At 39.6% G+C, this 19,473-nt stretch overlaps 1 protein-coding gene across 6 annotated transcripts in view; it reads right to left on the bottom strand.

Moving 5' to 3' along the window:
• The window catches only part of ALDH3A2 (aldehyde dehydrogenase 3 family member A2), a 52,343-nt gene that overhangs the window by 20,858 nt on the left and 12,012 nt on the right, over positions 1–19,473 (bottom strand). For all 6 annotated transcript variants that reach the window (XR_011168635.1, XM_069089611.1, XM_069089615.1 and 3 more), the window contains 2 exons: positions 6,406–6,523; positions 2,846–2,987 (listed from right to left, as the gene is read on the bottom strand). Coding sequence is in view for 5 of the 6 variants with exons in the window: in XM_069089611.1 (XP_068945712.1) it covers positions 2,846–2,987; positions 6,406–6,523 (260 nt within the window). In the remaining variant the exon portion in view is untranslated. The remainder of the gene's footprint in view (positions 1–2,845; positions 2,988–6,405; positions 6,524–19,473) is intronic.

The raw sequence follows: 19,473 nt of genomic DNA, 5'->3' as shown, positions 1-19,473 counted from the left end.
AAGACAAGTCAGGGGTGACCCACTTAAAGCAAATGCCTAGATGCCACATACAAAAGAAGCAAGGCTTACTTTTTTTAGTCTGGCTTTTATTTTTTTTATTTTTTAAAGCAATTGGGGTTAAGTAACTTGCTCAAGGTTACACGGTCAGTTATTTCTGGGTGTAGTGCTGAGTATCTGAGCCTGGATTTGATCCAGGTCATCCCGACACTGGAGCCAGTGCTCTTACTCACTGAGCCACCTGGCCGCCCCTAAGCAATTGGGGTTAAGTAACTTGCTCAAGGTTACGTGGCCAGGTGTTTCTGGGTGGGTGCTAAGTGTCTGAGCCCGGGATTCGATCTCCAGGTCTTCTCAACACTGGAGCCGGTGCTCCTACTCGCTGTGCTACCTGGCCGCCCCGTCTGGCTTTTATTTTAAACGTGAACAGCACAATGTGATCTAATTCAATTCTGCCAAGTTCTGATACCAGCAATACTGAAGCCACATGACAAAGGTTCAGCAGCCCTGACCAGGCTGTGCAAGGAGCCACAACAGTCATGTCAACAGCTGTGTCCTAAGACCGATACCAGTGAGAATGAGGAAAGCTGAAGGTTAAGCAGGTCCTCGAAGGCCACAATGACCAGTGCAGAAGGCACTTGGCTCAGCCACCAGCCATCTGCCACACTTCTTGCTACCTTTGATAGACCTTCGTGGCAGCAGATCTGATGCCTCAGTTTAGCAAGGCTGCATGTCACAACTAGCTCAGAAGACTTTTAAAAAATATTAAAAATTTTTTTTAAAAAACAAGCATTTCCATAACAAAGTAGAATAAAAAAAAAAGAGGGTTGTACATGAAATTGCAAATCTATTTTGTACAACTTGCTATAACTTCCCCTACCTCCCCAGAGATGGCCACCATTTGACACGAATGTGTGTATATATATGTAAAACCACACTGTGCACATTTCTACTTATCAGTTATTTCTTTGCATGCTGATAGCATCATCCTTCAGGGCCTTTTTGGTTAATTTGGATATTTATAATAACTAAAATTACTTGGTCACTCAAAGTTGTTTGTAAAACAATACTGCCATTACTGTACACGACATTCTCTTGGTTCTGCTCATTTCACGCCAGTCTCTCCATGGTTTTCTAAAATCACCAAGCTCCTCATTTCTTACAGCACAGTTGTATTCCATAACAGTCATATACCACAACTTGTTTAGTCATTCCCCAGATGATGGGCATCCCCACAATTTCCAGCTCTTTGCCACCACAAAGAGAGCTGCTCTAAATATTTTATAACATACAGATCCTTTTCCTTTCTCCTTAATCATCATAGGCAAGAGGACCAATAGGGGTATTGCTAGGCCAAAGGGTATAGGCAGTTTTATAACTCTTGGGCATAATTCCAAACTGTTTTCCAAAATGGTTGCATTAGTTCACAATTCCTCAACAATGAATTAGTGTGCCAATTTTTCCACATCCATTCCAACATTTGTTGCTTTTCTCTTCTATCATTTTAGCTAATCTGACAGGTGTAAAATGATATCTCAAGATTGTTTTAATTTGCATTTATCTAATCAATATTGGTTTAGAGCATTTTTTCACATGACTATAAATTGTTCTGATTTATTCACCAGAAAACTGCCTGTTCATATCCTTTGACCATTTATGAATTGGGGAATGACTTCTATTCTTGTAGATTGGACAAATTTCTTTATATATTTGAGGTATGAGACCTTTATCTGAGAAACTGTCTATAAAAAAGTTTTTCCCTAATTTTCTTCTTTCCTTCTGATCTTGGCTACATTGGTTTTATATGTACAAAATCTTTTTAATTTAGTGTAATTGAAATTATCCATTTTACACATCCCAATATTCTCTATCTCATTAATTTATAAATTATTTACCTAGTCATAAGTCTGATAAGTAATATGTTCATGTTCTTCAAATTTTCTTGTACTAATCTCTCTTTTTATCTAGGTCATGAATCTATTCTGACTTTATCTTAGCAAAGATAGTGGTCAGTGCTCAATTTCTGCCAAGCTGCTTCCCAGCTTTCCCAAAGATTTTTATAAAATAATGAATTCTTCTCCCTAAAACTTAAATCTTTACACTTGTCAAACACCAAGTTACTACAGTCATTTGCTGCTGTCAGAAGGCCTTTCCAGCAGGATTAAGAAAGGATATGTTAGCAGCCTCTTGGCCAAACAGAAGTGCTACCTGGTTCTTCAAAGGTAAAAAAACAAAGCCAACAACAATAAATCAGTAAACGGTTTCTGGAACAATTCTGCCAGTCCTTGGCCAGGGGTGACCATCCCTTCTTTGTGTTCCAGTTTTCTCAGGTGCCAGGACAGGAACAATTCTACTTATCCTGCCTTCCTTCCTCCCAGGGCTGTTGTAAAGCCAACACAGGCAACAGGTAAAAATATACTTCAAGAGAGTATGATCAATCTAAATTGTAGTCACGGGGAAGAAACTGAAAGCAGGAGAAGAGTGCATTAGTGTCCCAGTGGATGGAGGAGCAGCCTTGGAGTCAGGAACACCTGAGTTCAAGTCTTGCCTTTGACACATACTGGCTGTATGTCCAAGAAGATGTCTCATAAACTCTCAAGGCTGCAGGAAACTCTCTAAGGCAAAGACAAGTGCCAGTTTCCACTAGTGAGGACAGTGTCTACACCAGGAATTTCCCAGTTAAATAAAACCACAGGTCCAGACCGTACCACTCCCTCTCAAACAAGCTGAATAACTCATTTATACCAGTATTTATTAGTCATTACAGTTAAGGCTAAAATTTTAATTTAAAAATAGCATCCACAGGTATGTGAATTAATAAACCATCATCTCTATATTAAAAAAGAAGTACCTATGTATCGTGTAGCCTCATCCGTCTCCCCTCCAAAAGCTATCTTCTGTCCTTCAAGTAAATCCGTCACTCTCTTAAAATGACGAAGGTTGATGATCCTTTCATAATCAGGAGACTTTTTTATTTCTTCACCATAGAATTCCTATTTAAAATAGTTCAATGTATTTAGTTTTAATGCCCAGACTAATAATTCCACCAATTAATTTGAAGAACCACATACCCCTGTCAGGAACTCCCCTTGCTTCCCAAATCATCGTATTTCTACCCATCGCTCCATGCTGCTTGTTTGTATTATCTTTAGCTAAATGATCGTTATGGGTGGGGTTTTAAAAGGTCACTGTTTTGGATCAAGTCCCATAGATGGAAAAACAAAAGCCCAGAGATGGCAAAGACTGCCCAGCTGTTACGTGTTGTCTGTGTCCAGGGTGCCCGAGAGAAGATGGCACTTGAGACATGCCAGCCAAGAGACAGTCCTAATTTCTAGGCTCCTCATCCTTCCCTACACAGTCACACACAATCACAGGCCAAAAGAATCAATCATGCCCCCACTCTCACTGTTTACATCCCACAGCTAGGACACCCCACTGATCAAAGCCCACAAATATCCCGGGCGCTACAGAACTGCAGACATTTTGTACTTCTCTGCTTTCACACATCTCCAAGAAGACAAAAGTCAAGGGTTTCAAATTCTGTTGTCTATTGTGTGAGAACCTATGGACCTCCAAGCATAGAAAAATAGAGGTTCTCAAGGAACTGTCCCTGCTTATAAGCATAGGGCAGCTACAACATTAGAGATACATATGCCCCAAGACTGCCAGGAAATGATGGCCCAAGTTTTCACATGGCCTGCAGACCCCAACTTCCACAACCCATCATTTCTGTGAAGGGTACAATCATCCTGGGAAGAGCCTCAAGCCACTCTTGGTGGGACAGCTCCCCCACCCCCAATACAGGAAACAGAAACATGGAATCAAGGTGACAAAGCAAAACAGATGGAATCCCAATAACAAATCTGACTCATTTTCTGCTTTCAAAGTGGCATCTCTCTTCAAGGTCCCCACACATCAGAAAGAGACAGGAAAGGACAGACAGGAGTTAATTTTGGTTTGGACTACGTGAAGAGGAACATAACACAGGAAAGAGGGTGTTCCTGAGAGAGAGGGAACATACATACTTTGAGAACTCTGCTGCAAGGGAAATGGTGAGAACTACATAGGTGAGATCAAGGCCAAGTGTTATGAGAAACGTGATGGAAAGAATACTTAATTACAGGGAAGGAGCAGGTATATGGGTAAGGAGGAAGGCTAAGTGGAGGAGTTAGCACCTGAATTGGATTTTGAAGGAAAGGAGAAGCTTCCATAGATGGAGAGGAAAAGTGCCAGAAAGTCAATTCCAAGCAGGAGGGAATGTTGACATCCCTTGTTCTGTGCCCTGCCCCCTTCTCCCCCACAAAGAGAAGAAAAAGGCAGGAAAATTCGGGGGTGCACTGGGAGGGGACTGAAACGAATGCCGTCTGACTGAGATGTAGAGAATGTGAAAGCTGGAATAAATAAGATTAAGGTTGTAAAGGTAGCTGGTGCCACATTTTAGAGGGTCTTAACCAGCAGCATCAGGAATTTATGCTTTATTGAATAACTAATGGTAAGCCATTGGAGGTTTTTGAATAGGGCACACAAAAGGAGGATTATATGGAGAACAACGTGAAGTCTGTCCTAGAGAAGGAAAACAATAAACCATCACCATAGTTTGGGCATGAAGGGAAGTAGGGTACTAGTGGCAGGAATGTTGGGGGGTCGAAAGGACTGAATAAGGCAAGTGATACAGGCTAGTGGGAGGTGAGGGGAAGAGAAGAGTCCGGGATGCCTGGTAGGTTAGGAGCCCTGCCAAGTTGGGAAGAAGACGGTGCCATCGATAGAAAGAGGGAAGTTTGTGGGAAGGACAGATTTTTTGACAGGGAGAGGAGTTTTTCAGGACGTGCTGAGTTGGAGGTGTTGGTGAGATACTTAGAGAGAGAAAGCAGGCACTTGCAATATGAGAATGAAACTCTGGGGAAATGCTGCGGTGAAAAATGGATATTTGGGAACGATTCACATAGAAGTGACTCCTGAAGAGCAGATGAAAAGTTGGGTGAAATCACTTCCTGTTAACTCCCTCATCCCTGCCTTCACTCATGATCATCTTCCTGTCAAGAACATCCTTGCTTTCTTCAGTGGCAAGGCAAATTCTAAATATCTCCAGAATAATTAATGAATGAACTCTCCAGTGTGACAGGTCCAGTATTTTGCACACAATCAGTGCTGCTGTCTGAGATATACTGTGTTCACACCTGTGGTTCTCCACCCCAGTTTCAAGACATGTCAGGGTCTCTCAAATGATCTTAGGAGTTGTCACCAAATTTCTCAAAACTCTCTAGTGTTTTTAATTCACTTAAATAAATAAATGACACACAGCAAAGTGAAGACTATCTCTGTCACATGGGAGACAAGGATTCAGTACACCAACAGGGAAGGCCCACACGTCTTACGCAGAGCGTCTAAGTCAGCTGTCAAAGGTTCAGTGTGGAAAAGCTTAGCCCCAGGATGGCTAATGAGCAAGGATTGTTTCAGCCACAGCAACTCACAAAAACCTTCTGCTCAGGTGTAGAGGGAGGGCCCAGAGCAGCAAAACCACCAAGCCTTGGAGAACTACATTAGCTGTGATCCGTTACTTTCAGAGAGGGATCATTATCAAACAACAAGGGATCGATTCCACAGGGTTTGGTAATTGCTGGCTCACACACGTAAATCAGTCTGACAGCTGCTGTCACCATAATACCGGCCACTCACCAATCACCTGCCTAATAATATTACTAATAAGGAAATGACAATCGATTGAGCACTAATGAACTGATTTACTTAATTCAGCGCCTCTCCCCCACAAACGGTCAAACTGCCAGGTTGTTTCTTTAGATAGATGGCAATGATCACTGTTTTACAATATTTCACTGGAATTGTTCAGATTGGATATATAATCACCGAGACCAAGACAAGAAAGCACAACATGAAGACAGCCCTTTCTCAGCTTCCTGCCTACCCCCACACCTCCCGTTCTGTTCAACAGACTGATATGACAGAAATCATGTGAGGATTTGTTGGGAGACACTGCTGCCAGTCATACTTAGCAACACAGAGACATGCAAAAAGTGGTTTATTACCTACACACACGTGTCATATACCATAGCACAGACCCACCATATATAAAAATCAGTGTGCCCTGAGTAGTCCCACGCTATATTATATAGGTTTTTGGTTACATAAGCCAGATGGAAATAGTGGAATTGGACAGAGGACAGAAGGAGAAGGTAATGATCTAGACATCAAAGAACAGAGAGCAGCAGAGGAAGATCTACACCAGGTAAAGTAACGAATGGGCCAATACACATTGAAGACATAGCTGGGATGTGTAGAGCAATCATTATCATTGAAGCTATGGCTGCTTATGTAACATATTTATCTTACGCAAGTGGCAATTTTAATAAAGTCAAGTAAGAAATTCTCTGATGATACTGAATCTTCACTCACCTTCACAGTTTCCTTGATCTTCTCCACAATCTGACTCTGGAGAGACGGCTCACAGAGAATGTAGTCTGGAGCGATGCAGGTCTGACCACAGTTTATATACTTCCCCCAGGTGATACGTCTGATAAAAACAGGCAGCAAGATGAGATAACTATATTGAAATCACACACTATTGGTTTCTTGTTGTTATTCAAGGAATTCATTCCTAAGTTGCCAGAAGGAAGAAGAAATAAAGTAGTATGGAAGAAATAATCTCTCCCTTACAACCAGACTCTGTGCCTTATCACAGAATAGAGACAATTCTCAATTATTCGTGTTAATGCAAAAAGCTGCCAATAATCTCCACATCATTTCAATTTGGCTTTAGAATATGTATGCACGGAAGATGGTTGCATAAGGTGAGAACTCACCTGAGCTCTCCAAAATTCCCTTCCAGACAACTTTAAAATAATTATTCAAAACAAACTCTGGAGCGGCAGAACCAACAAGACAGTGGGGCCAAACAATTTCCCAGTCTAAGACAATTTAGAAGGTCAATGGGAAAGGTCTGTCTCACTGAGCTAAGAGCAAAGCACAGCCTAGCACAGGCCTCACAGGTTCTGTCCCAGCAAATGAGCTCGGGCCTTGGGGCCAAATCCAGCAGCAGCAGATCTCTGGAGTTCTCAGCCCACAAGTGGGAAGGGAGCTGGACAACTGGTCAGAAGATTACCAAGGATACTTTGCTGGCACTGAGTACAGGAGATCTAAGTCAAAGACCTGGGTTGCAGACTCAGTGAGGAGAAATACTGGCATGCTAAGGCAAGTAGTCACGGGAAGCAGGGATCCTAGTCACAGATCCAGGCAGAAATGAGTACCTGTGGCTGCTAACAGACCAGAGCACAGGCCAGGAGCGCAGTGAACACACCTCCCCCTAGATCACACCACCTTGGAAGAACTGAAAACATGTAAGTCCCCAGATTTAACTCTGAAAACAGAGCATGAAAAACCTAAAGCTTGGCAGCGTCACCCCTTACCCCAAGAGCAGAATTTTAACATGTAGTTAAATCAAGAAATAGGCTAGAACAATGAGGAAAAAATAAAGGAAAAAAAAGAACCTGACTATAGAAAGTGACTATGGGGACAGAGCCGATCAAAGAATAAACTCAGAGGAGGACAACAATGTCCTTCATGCAAAGCCACAATGAAAAATATGAATGGCTCTCAGGACCAAAAAAGAATTCCTGGGAAAGCTCAAAAAGGATTTTAAAAATCAAAGAAGAAAGGCATAAGAAAAATTGGGAAAAGAAAAAAGAGTGATGCAAGAGAATCATGAAAAAAGAATCAATAGCTTGACAAAGAAAGCACAAAAATGGAAAAAGTTGTCAAAAAATTTACTGAAGAAAAGTACTCCTGAAAAAGTAGAATTGGTCAAATGGAAAAGGAGGTACAAAAGCTCATGAAGAAATTAGAATCGGGTAAGTGGAAACTAATGACTCCATGAGATATCAAGAAACAATAAAACAAAATCAAAAGAATGAAAAAAAAAGAAAAAAAAAGTGAATATCTCATTGGAAAAACAACTGACCTAAAAAAGAGATCAAGGAGAGATGATTTAAGAATTATTGGATTACTTGAAAGCCACAATAGAAAAAAGCCTGGCCAGCATCTTTCAAGAAATTATTAAGGAAAACTGCCCTGATATCCTAGAACTAGAGGATAAGATGGAAGCAGAAAGAATCCACCTATCACCTCTTGAAAAAAAGATTCCAAAATTAAAACTCCCAGGAATATTATAGTCAAATTCCAGAACTCCTAAATCAAGGAGAAAATACTGCAAGCAGCCAGAAACAATTCAAATATTGTGGAGCCACAATCAGGATTACACAGAATTTAGCAGCTTCTACATTAGAGGATCAGAGGTCTTGGAATATAATATTCCAGAAGGCAAAGGGACAGGATTATAACTAAGAATCACCTATCCAATGAAAATGAATATAATCCTTCAGGGGATAAAATTGATATTAATAAAATTGAGGACTTTCAAGCATTTCTGATGAAAAGACTGGAGCTGAACAGAAAATGTGATTTTCATATACAAGACTCAACAGAATCATAAAAAGGTGAACGGGAAAGAGGAAACAAGGGATTCGATAAGGTTAAACTGTTTACATCACCATACAGGAAGATGAATCTTGTAACTCTTAAGAACTTTATCACTAATAGGGCAGTTAGAGTGTACATAGACAGAGGGTGTGGGTGTGAGTTGACTATGATGGGATGATATCCAAAAAAACCAAAAGTAAGGGGTAAGAAAGAGGGAAGGGAGAGGTAGAATGGGGTATCTCACATAAAAGAGGTACAAAAGAACTATTACAGTGTAAGGGAAGATGGGGGAGTGGTGGGCAAGGCCCAATGGAACTGGGCCAAAGAAGGAACAACATACACACTCAGTTGAGTATAGAAATGTATCTTACCATACAGGGAAGTAGGTGGGGAGAACTGATAGAACAGAGGGCAGACTGAAGAAGGCAGGGGTCAGAAGTCAAACATTTGTGAGGAGAGACAGGGTGAAAGGAGAGAGAGAGAGAGACAGAGAGAGAGAGAAAGAGAAAGAGACAGAGACAGAGAGAGAGGGAGAGAGAGACAGAGACAGAGACAGAGAGAGAATGGAGGGAAATACACAGTAATCATATATGTGAATGCGATGAAATCACCCATAAAACAGAAGTGGATAGCAGAGTGTATTAAAAGGCAGAATGCTATATGTTGTTTACAAGAAAAACATTTGAAGCAGAGAGATACACAGAGTAAAGGTAAGAATCTATTGTGCTTCGGGTGAAGTAAAAGAAACAGGGGTAGCAACCCTGATCTCAAACAAAGCAAAAGCAAAGACAGATCTAATTAAAAGAGATAAGGAAGAAAATTACATTAAAAGGTGATATAGACAATGAAGTACTATCAATATTAAATGCATATCCACCAAATGGTTCATCCAAACTTTTAAAGAAGTTAAGTGAGTTACAGGGAGAAATAATAAAACTATACTAGTGGAGGACCTCAACTTTCCCCTCTCAAAACTAGATAAATCTAAAAGAAGAAAGAAATTAAGGAGGTAATAGGATTTTTAAAAAGTTAGATCTGATAGATCTCTTAAGAAAACTGAATGGGAATAGAAAAAATACATATCCTTTTCTCAGTGGTACATGGCACCTACATAAAAAACTGACCATGTATTAGGGCATAAAAACCTCACAACCAAATGCAGAAAAGCAGAAATATGAAATATATCCTTTTCAGATCATAATGCAATTAAAACGACATTCAATAAAGGGCCATGAAAAGATAGATTAAAAATTAATTGAAAACTAAACAATCTAATCCTAAAGAATGAGTGAGTCAAAGAACAAATTACAGAATTAATGATTTCATTAAAAAGGACAACAAGACAACATACCAAAATTTATGGGATACAGCCAAAGTAGTACTTAGGGGAAAATTTATATCTCTAAATACTTACATTAATAGAATAGAGAAAGAGCAGATCAATAAACTGGGCATGAAACTAAAAAAAAAAACAACTAGAAAAAGAACAAATTAAAAATTCCTAATTAAAAACCAAATTGGAAATAGTGAAAATCAAAACCATTGAATAAATAAAACTAGGAGCTGGTTTTATGGAAAATAAAATAAAATAGACAAAACATTGGCTAACTTGATTTAAAAAAAAGACAAAACCAAATTACCAGTATCAAAAATGAAAAGGGTGAATTCACCACAAATGAAGAAATTAAAGCAATTATTAAGAGCTATTTTGCCCAATTATGTGCCAATAAATCTGAAAATCTAAGTGAAATGGATATTTACAAAAAATATAAATTGCTCAGATCAGCAGAAGAAGAAATAGAGAACTGAACCCCATCTTACAAAAAGAAATTGAACAAGCCATCAATGAACTCCCTAAGGAAAAACACCCAGGGTTAGGTGGATTCACAAATGAATTCTACCAAACATTTAAAGAACAATTAATTCCAACACTATATAAAACTATTTGGAAAAATAGGCAAAGGAATCCTACCAAATTCCTCTTTATGACACAAATATGTTGCTGATACGTAAACCAGAAAAAGTAAAAACAGAGAAAGAAAATTACAGTGTAGACCAATTTTCCTAATGAATATTGATGCAAAAAATTTTTTTTGGAGGGGGAAGGCAAGGTAATTGGGGTTAAGTGATTTGCCCAAGGTCACACAGCTTTAAATGTGTCAAGTTTCTGAAAGTGGATTTGAACTCAGGTCCTCCTGATTCCAAGGCTGGTGCTCTAATCACTGTGCCACCTAGCTGCCCCCCAAATTTTAATTAGAGTACTTGCAAAGATCATACACTATGACCAGGTGGGATTTATGCCAGGAATGAAGAGCTGGTTCAATATTAGGAAAATTATCAGCATAATGGACCATATCAATAAAAAAACCAACAGAAATAATATGATTATCTCAACAGATACAGAAAAAAGGCTTAGGACAAAATACAACACCTATTCTAATTAAAAAACACTAGAGAGCAAAGGAATAAATGAAGTTTTCCTTTAAAATTATGGGTCTTATCTATCTAAAATCATCAGTAAGCACTATCTGTAATGGGGTTAAGCAAGAAGCTTTCCCAATAAGATCTGAGTTGAAGCAAGGATGTCCATTATTAGCACTATTATTTAATATTGTACTATAAATGTTAACTATAGCAATTAGACAAGAAAAAGAAATTGAAGGAATTAGCATAGGCAATGAGGAAACAAAAGTATCACTCTTTGTAAATGACATGATGGTATACTTAGAGAATCAACTAAAATCTAGTTGAAATAATAACTTTAGCAAAGCTATAGATTCATAACCATTTCAAGAATATCATGGGAATTAATTTAAAAAAATGTGAAGGAAGGTAGCTTAGTGGTATCAGATAACAAAGTGTATTACAAAGTGGTTCTTTGTAATCAGACAATCTGGTTCTGACTAAGAAATAGAGTGGGGCATCAGCAGAATAGATTAGGTAACACAATACACAGTCATAGTAATCTAGAGTTTGATCAAACCAAAGATCCAAGTTTTGGGGTTAAGAACTCACTATTTGAAAAAAAATTGCTGGGAAAACTGGAATGCAGTGTGCCAGAAGGTGGAATAGACCAACATGTCACACCATATACCAAGATAAGGTCAAAATGGGTATATGATTTAGCCATAAAGGGTGTTACAATGGGCAAATTAGGAGAGCACGGGAGAGTTTTCTGTCAGATTTATGGCCAAGGGAAGAATTCATGATAAAACAAGATAGCATTATGAAATATAAATGGATAATTTTGATTACATTAAATTAAAAAGGGTTTGTACAAGCAAAACCAATGCTGCCAAGATTAAAAGGAAAGTAAAGAGCTGGGAAAAAATTTTTTAAAGCATGTGTCTCTGATAAAGGCCTAAATGCTTAAATATATAGAGAACTGAGTCAAATTCATAAGACTATAAGTCATCATTCCCCAACTGATAAATGGGCAAAGGAGATGAACAGGGAACTTTCAGAAGAAGTCAAAATTATAAAATAGTCATATGAAAATTGCTCTAAACCACTATTGATTAGAGAAATGCAAATTAAAACAACTCTGAGGTACTACCTCACACCTATCAGATTGGCTAGTATGACAGAAGAGAAAAATGACAGATGTTGGAAGGGATGTGAGAAAACTGGTGGAGTTGTGAATTCATCCAACCATTCTGGAAAGCAATTTGGAACTATGCTCAAAGGGCTATAAACAAGGACATACCCTTTGACCCAGCAATACCATTGCTAGGTCTCTATCCCAAAGAAATTCAAGAAAATGGAAAAAGACTTATATGAACAAAAATATTTATAGCAGGTCTTTTTGTGGTGGCAAAGAATTGGAAATCGAAGGGATGTTCATCAATTGGGCAATGGATGACTGAGTTGTGGTATATGATTGTGATAGAATACTATTGTAGTAAAAAAAAAAATGATGAGCAGGATGGTTTCAGAAGACCCTGGAAAGATTTATGTGAACTGGTACAAAGTAAAGTGAGCAGAGCCAGAACATTGCATACAATAACAACAATCTTATGTGATGATCAGCTGTGAATGATTTCGCTGTTCTCAGCAATACAATGATTCAAGACAATGCCAAAGGACTAATGATGAAAAAATGCCATTCATATCAATGGAAAGAACTGATGGACTCAATGCAGATTGAAGCACACTTTTTTTTTTTCAGGGGTTTTTTTTGGGGGGGGAGGGGAGAGTATCTGTGTTTTCTTTCATAACATGACTAATATGGAAATGTTTTGCATGATTGCACATATATAACCTACATCAACTTGCTTACCATATTTGGGGGGAAAGGGAGACATGGAGAGAATCCAGAATTAAAAATTTAAAAAAAAATGAACATTAAAAATTGTTTTTACATGCAACTGGGAAAAATTATTAAATTAAAAAAAAAATAATGTGTCTGCTGCATCCAGGGAATCCCCAAATGACTAAGAGCTTATGTTTTCAAAATCCTTTTTTGGAACTTGACCTGAATTTTCCCTTTGAAACAAAGAGGTGGGGCAGCTAGGTGGCACAAGGAATAGAACACCAGCCTTGGAGTGAGGAGGACCCGAATGCAAATCAGGCCTGAGACGCAGCACTTACTAGCTGTGTAAACCTGGGCAAATCACTTAACCCTCACTGCTTCACCAAAAAAAAAAAAAAGAAAAGAAAAGAAACAAAGAGATGATTAGGTTCCCACATCAAAAGGGCCAGCCTCACATTAGGGCTAGCCCACATCAAATACAATTCTATTTGAGCAACCAAGCTGGCTGCCTGGCAAAAGACAAGACAGAAGATTGTTGACAGCTCTGGGGATGTGCCTCCCTCACCACAGAATCAGTGACGGCTGGCTCTTAGGCATACTGGAGACTGCTTCTCTCATGACTGTGACCTTAAGGGTCTGCTGGGCAGTGTCTATAGGATTTCAGTGACTTGTCGAGCTATGTCTAAGGGGGACTCCCCACCACCATCACCACCTGAGGCCATCATTTCATATGTGTAAGCACTTCCAAGAAGCTCTTCATAATATGTAAGTTGTCTATATTTTCACTTGAACACAGACCCTGCTATTCTAAAAGTTTGTACTTCAAATAATGAAGCTAAGCTGGAGAGACCCAAATTAGAAGGTACTGGAAGGCTATTTCATTCCCCTATTCTGCTTCCTGCTTTCCTTCCTGATTCAATTCAGTAATGGAGGGGGTCTACATGAGAGAGGTCAAACTCAAAACTCCAGGCTAAACCAGATTAAATGTAATTGGGAAATGTTTAGAAAAATAACTAAATTTATACTACAAGAGAGATAATGTTATCTTGTGGTTCTCTAAGTCAATATGTGTTTCTATTTGAATCTGACACCACTGGGCTACATGATAAAGTATTATTCTGAGCCAAACCTGGCTTCTTTTTCTTAGATTAAAAAAAATAATAAGGTGTCTGCTGTATGCAGGCGATCATGAAATGACAAAGTTTTCAAAATCCCTTTTTGGAACTTGACCCTAATTTTCCCTTTGAAACCAAGAGGTGGGGCAGCTAGGTGACACAAGGAATAGAACACCAGGCTTGGAGGGGGACCTGAATTAAAATCAGGCCTGAGACCCTTTGTGTCTAGTTCTCCTTAATATGTTAAGCAAAACAGTGTCTAAAATAACACCAGCTCTTTTAGTGGCTGAGTCGTCTAAGCAGTATATAAAGGAAGAGTTAACTGACATAATAAACATAATGTCAACAGAGATGAATACACAGATTAGGTGATAACATATAAAGTCAATGAAAGCAAACAAAGTATCTTGCACCCCAAAGAGAGCTGAGATGTGCCAAATAGATAATTCCTGGGCAGACAAGAACATTAGGTACACTGCTGTGTAAAAGTCAGCCAGGGTGTTCAGAGCACAGCAGCTGTGTCAGATGCCTCAAAAAGGGCAGGAAAAGAATCTTTCACAAGAAGAGTAACAGTGTGCCAAGTCCCAAGGGTCCCCCAAGGCCATCACCTTCTCCGTGGTACTGAGGCACTTTCTGAGGAAGGACAGTTATTCTCTGCATGTCAATTTTAAGGTTAGTACTAAACCTCCTCCCCAGCTCTGCCCCCTGGCAGCTCTAACTTCCCTTAACTAAGAGGGATGACCAAATCTGTAACAGGATAGTCTGTAGTCTTAAAGTCCTCCATGGACACAGTCAGGGGCTGAAAATGTAATGAAAATGTAAATATGTGCAACATCAGACCTCCAAGATACAACGTGTCTGTGACTAGCCATCACTGCTAAAGTCAGCAGGGAAGCAGATACTCTATCTGCAAAAATGCAAGGAAGGCAAACAGAGGCAAAAAAAAGAGGCAAAGCAGAGGTAAGATGGCTTTGATCAACTAATAGCGATCCCCATTCGAGGGGTTCCTGACAGTGGTCCAAGGGGTGCAATCTAAAAATTCTTTAATGGCTCATTAAGCACTACACAAGCCAAAGAATTTTAGGAGTGGCATATTAAATCACCCTGGGAGTTCACAACTTTTTGTTGTTGTTGAAGGGGGTTTAAGGAACAAAAACACTGGGAACCACTGAGCTACGAGTCAATATTAGAATTACACTGCTGAAATTGAAAGGATGATATATGTAATTTTCCATTTAAAATGAATCATTTAACTTTTTCCAAGAAATACGCTTTGTGGGGACTCGGCAGGGTGGTATTTGTTGAGAAATGTCTGTTGTCTAAGAACAAGATCTATTAATAAAAGAGAAAACATAAGCATAAAAGAGGAAGAATGTGGATGAGGAGACAGAGGAGAGGTAAGGAAGTAGCAAAGTAAATGGATAAAGAGGTGGCCGTGGAATCAGAGGGACCCGCTTTCAAGTCCTATCTATCTGTTTTTTATCTATCTGTGTATTGCACCATGGGCAAATAGTTCAACATGTCGGTATCCCAGGCACCTTCCTAAGGCTTCTACATTATAGATGAATTGCCATCAATGTTTTCAGGGTTAAGTATACTTTCAGTAGTTTATAATGAAATCTCAAGTCTAGACTCCAAACTACATTCCTCCTACCCCCCCCAAAAACCAAAAACCAAAAACCAAAACCCAGATCCACAAAGTTATTAACAGTTTGTTCAGATGGGAATTTAGAATCATGTTATAATGCCAAGATGAAGTCCCAAGTAACTAGCTACTGGGAAGCCTATATCGGCCCTTTTCACAGGAATTCTAATAAAATTCAGGTTTTTGGTCATGAAACATAGTACGTTCTCTGAAATCTGCTGCTGCCTAGTGTACTGCAGAATTAAGAGGCTTTCTCAGGGTCACATAGCCAATAGGTGTGGGAGGTAAGATTGAAGCCTTTCCTAGCTTAGAAGCCAGCTCTCTATCCACTACACAAGAGGTCTCAAACACGTGAGCCCTTGTGGATGGACCACAACGCTGCCAAGTCTGATGAGTCTGATCTGAAAGTTGTTGGCCTGCAAGGAGCCTTATGTACAGCTTAGTGGTCCCATTTCTACTTGAGGATGACACAGCTGTGTTCTCCTTACTGCCTCTTGTTAGCAAGTGCTATTTGTAATTGAATAATTGGAATCCGAGAGATGGTTTACAGAGCCGGCCTCAGAGTCCACATAACCACAGGAAAGTTCCCAAGATGATTCACAGGCTGCCTACGTGGGGCCGAATGTGACACTGGACATCCTCCCCAGTCTGAGGATGGTCTGAACCTATGGCTCCCTGTGAGCCAGGTAATTCATGTCTGGCTATGTAAATCGTACCCAGAGGCTCACATCCTTCTAGCTCTGCCAGTGAGGAAGAACTGAACAGTTTCTTTTCTAAAAAACCTTAGCAACAACCTTCTCTATTCATTCTTTTTATGCAAACTTACTGCCCTGCTGAGCCCTGGCCTGGAAAGAGAGCTTCCACCTCCCCCTACAAAGTACAGGCTGCTGCAGTTCCACTTTGGCAGGTGGGCCAAGCATGAAATGAAGCCCCAGAGAAAGGGCTTCTTTGGCCAACAAGGCAGCAGGACTGAACCACAACTCGAACCTGCTCTCTCCAGGGCTCCTTCAAAGGCAGCTGGGCCAGTGTCCCAGAGTGATGCCCTCTCTGGGCCCCACGGACCAGGCTGGTATTCTGGGGGTGTGGTCTGTTCCTACTTAATCTGCTCTTCTATAGAAACTGACCTGTGCAGTTGTGAACCCCTGGAAGTCTTTGGAGAGACAAAAGTGAACCAAAGGGATGCTTTTTGTGGTGAGGAGGAAGAAAAGCACAATTTCAGATCAGACAGTCTAACCACGCCCGAACGGCTGCTTTACTTGATGGCATAATTACTAGCCTGGAAAAAGGGACACAGGAAAACAAAAGAAGCTACAGTCTAAGTTAGCATCTTGTCCGAGGATTGTCATCCTTACACAATCAGTAAGGGGCCCGTTTCTACCTGTATGAAATGCCCTCAAGAAACAGGTCAAAGCAGGAAACTTTTCCAAAAAAAGAATCCAGAACAACAGTGGGAGACAATAATCCAAATGCTACAGATTAAAGGCCCACTTCTTTTTCTTATTCAAAGTACCTCACTCTGTTCCAGACCAAAATATCAAGGGGAAAGTGGGTGCACCAGAGAAGAACATACATTCAATGAGGAATTGTGGTTTCTGAACATTCATTTAAAAGATATAAAAATATTGGGGTGGCTAGGTGGCACCGGCCCTGGAGTCAAGAGGACCTGAGTTCAAATGCAACCTCAGACACAACACAAAAACTAGCCGTGAGACCTTGGGCAAGTCACTTAACCCCAATTGCCCTGCCCTCCCTCCTCTAAAAAGTAAAAACAAAAAAAAAAGTAAAATAAAAGAAAATAAAAGATGTAAAAATATGCCCAATGACTCAGGCATGGCTGAATTATGGTTGTGCCATAAGAAATGAGAAATATGAAGAAGACAAAGAAAATCTGTAAAGACTTATAGTGAAATGATGCAGTGAGAAAAGCATGATCAGAATAATACTATGACAGTACCCACGACTACAGAAAGATAACAAGTGTACTACTGCTCTGGGTCAGTAATAGCCTTGGGTACAATTGGGGGGCATTGAATAAAATAAGGGTTAATCTAACCTAACCCCAGGGGCTGCTAAATAATTTCTTTTTTTGAAAAGGGGAAAAAAAAATCAAAAAAAGAAAAAAAGGGGGCAGGGTCAAATAAGTTTGGGAATCTCTTCTGGAGGAAGACAAAAAGGGCTTTCCAGGGTTAAAGGGAGCAGAAACTCCAAATAAGTCTAAGCTACATCCCAGGGCAAATCATTGGGTAAGTGCTGCTGGCTGAGTCATTGTCGGTTAACTCAGAAAGATTTCAGAAACCAGGTGTCAAATTGTTTGAAAAAGGCAAACGTTCCAATTTTTTACAAATCTAAAGCTGATTCCAGGAACTGTAGGTCAATGAACTTGACATCAACTCCTGGCAAAATCTGCATACATGTTAGTAAACTGATAGCTTGTGAACACCGAAAAAGCCAAGTAATCACCAAAAGCTGACCTGGTTTTCCCAAGAATAGGTCATGTCAGACTAGTAAAAAAAAATTTATGAAGTGCTTATTATGCATCAGGCACTGTGCTGAGAGCAGGGAATACAAATACTTGGACAAAGAAAAAGAGTCCCTGTCCTCCAGGAGATGACATTTTAATGAGGGAGAGAGGGAAAGGGATACAACACTTACAAGGAAACTGATATGCAACAGGGATGAGGTAGGCACGCAGGACGATGCTGGCAAAGTCCAGGGAATCAGGCCAGGGCCAGGATGCCTGGCTCCAGAAGGAGCTCACCCATGGGAAGATGGGGAGCTATGGGATAGAAGGGATCTTCCCGGGTAAGAAGTAGCTGAGATATGGTGGTGAAGTCCAGAGACTCAGGAGTGGGGCTGACTGTTAGGCACTTAGTCTACAAAACCTGATTTCTATTTGTTGACAGAGTCCTTGGACAGGCAGACCTGGGTAACACTACAAAGTAAAACCAAACTCCAGGAGAGCATCTGTGTTCCTTATGGACAAGACAGAGACATGGGGTGAGACAGTAGCAGAGTTAGGTGCTAATGCCTAAACCAGGAAGAGTAAAAACAAAGAAAGAAAATTATAGTATAGACCAATTTCCCTAATGAATATTGATGCAAAAATTTCAATTAGAATACTTGCAACAAGATTAGCACTGTATCATAAGGATCACATATGATCATATCATACACGTGAGATTTATGCCAGGAAAGCAGGGCTGGTTCAGTATTAGGAAAACTACCAGCATAACTGGCCACATCGATACAAAATCAACAGAAATCATATGATTATCTCAACAAATGCAGAAAAAGCACCTGACAAAGTAGAACACTCATTCCTAATAAAAACACTAGACAGTGCAGGAATAAGTGGAGCTTTCTTTAAAATGATAAGTAGTATCTACCTAAAATCATCAGCAAGCATTTTCTGTAATGGAGATAAGCTGGAAGCTTTCCCAGTAAGACCAGAGCTGAAGCAAGGATTATCACCACTATTACTCAATATTATACTAGAAATGCTAGCTATAGAAATTAGACAAGAAAAAGAAACTGAAGGAATTGGCATAAGCAAATCACTATCACTCTTTGTAGATATGATGGTATACTTAGAAAAAAACCTAGAGAATCAAAACTAAAAAACTAGTTGGAACAATAACTTTAGCAAAGTTGTAGGGTATAAAATAGCTACCCACATAAGTCATCAGCATTTCTATCTATTACCAACAAAGTCCAGCATCAAGAGATAGAAAGAAAAATTCCATTTAAAATAACTATAGATAACACAAAATATTTGGGGCTCTACATGCCAAGACAAACCTAGGAACCATATGAACACAATTACAAATGTTTTTCACACAAATATAGTTAGATCTTTAACAACTGGAGAAACAGCAATTGTTTATGAGTATGAAATAAACAGCTTATGAGTCAATAAAATTAAAATGACAATTCTACCTGAATTAATTTACTTATTTAATGCATACCAAATAAAATAC

Source organism: Petaurus breviceps, unplaced genomic scaffold (genome assembly GCF_028583685.1).
Source record: "Petaurus breviceps papuanus isolate PSGF00001 unplaced genomic scaffold, PetGlider_PUasm1.0 186, whole genome shotgun sequence".
Classification (NCBI taxonomy): domain Eukaryota; kingdom Metazoa; phylum Chordata; class Mammalia; order Diprotodontia; family Petauridae; genus Petaurus; species Petaurus breviceps.
Note: the sequence above shows the minus strand (reverse complement) of the source record. Positions and strands in the feature narration are given on the sequence as shown.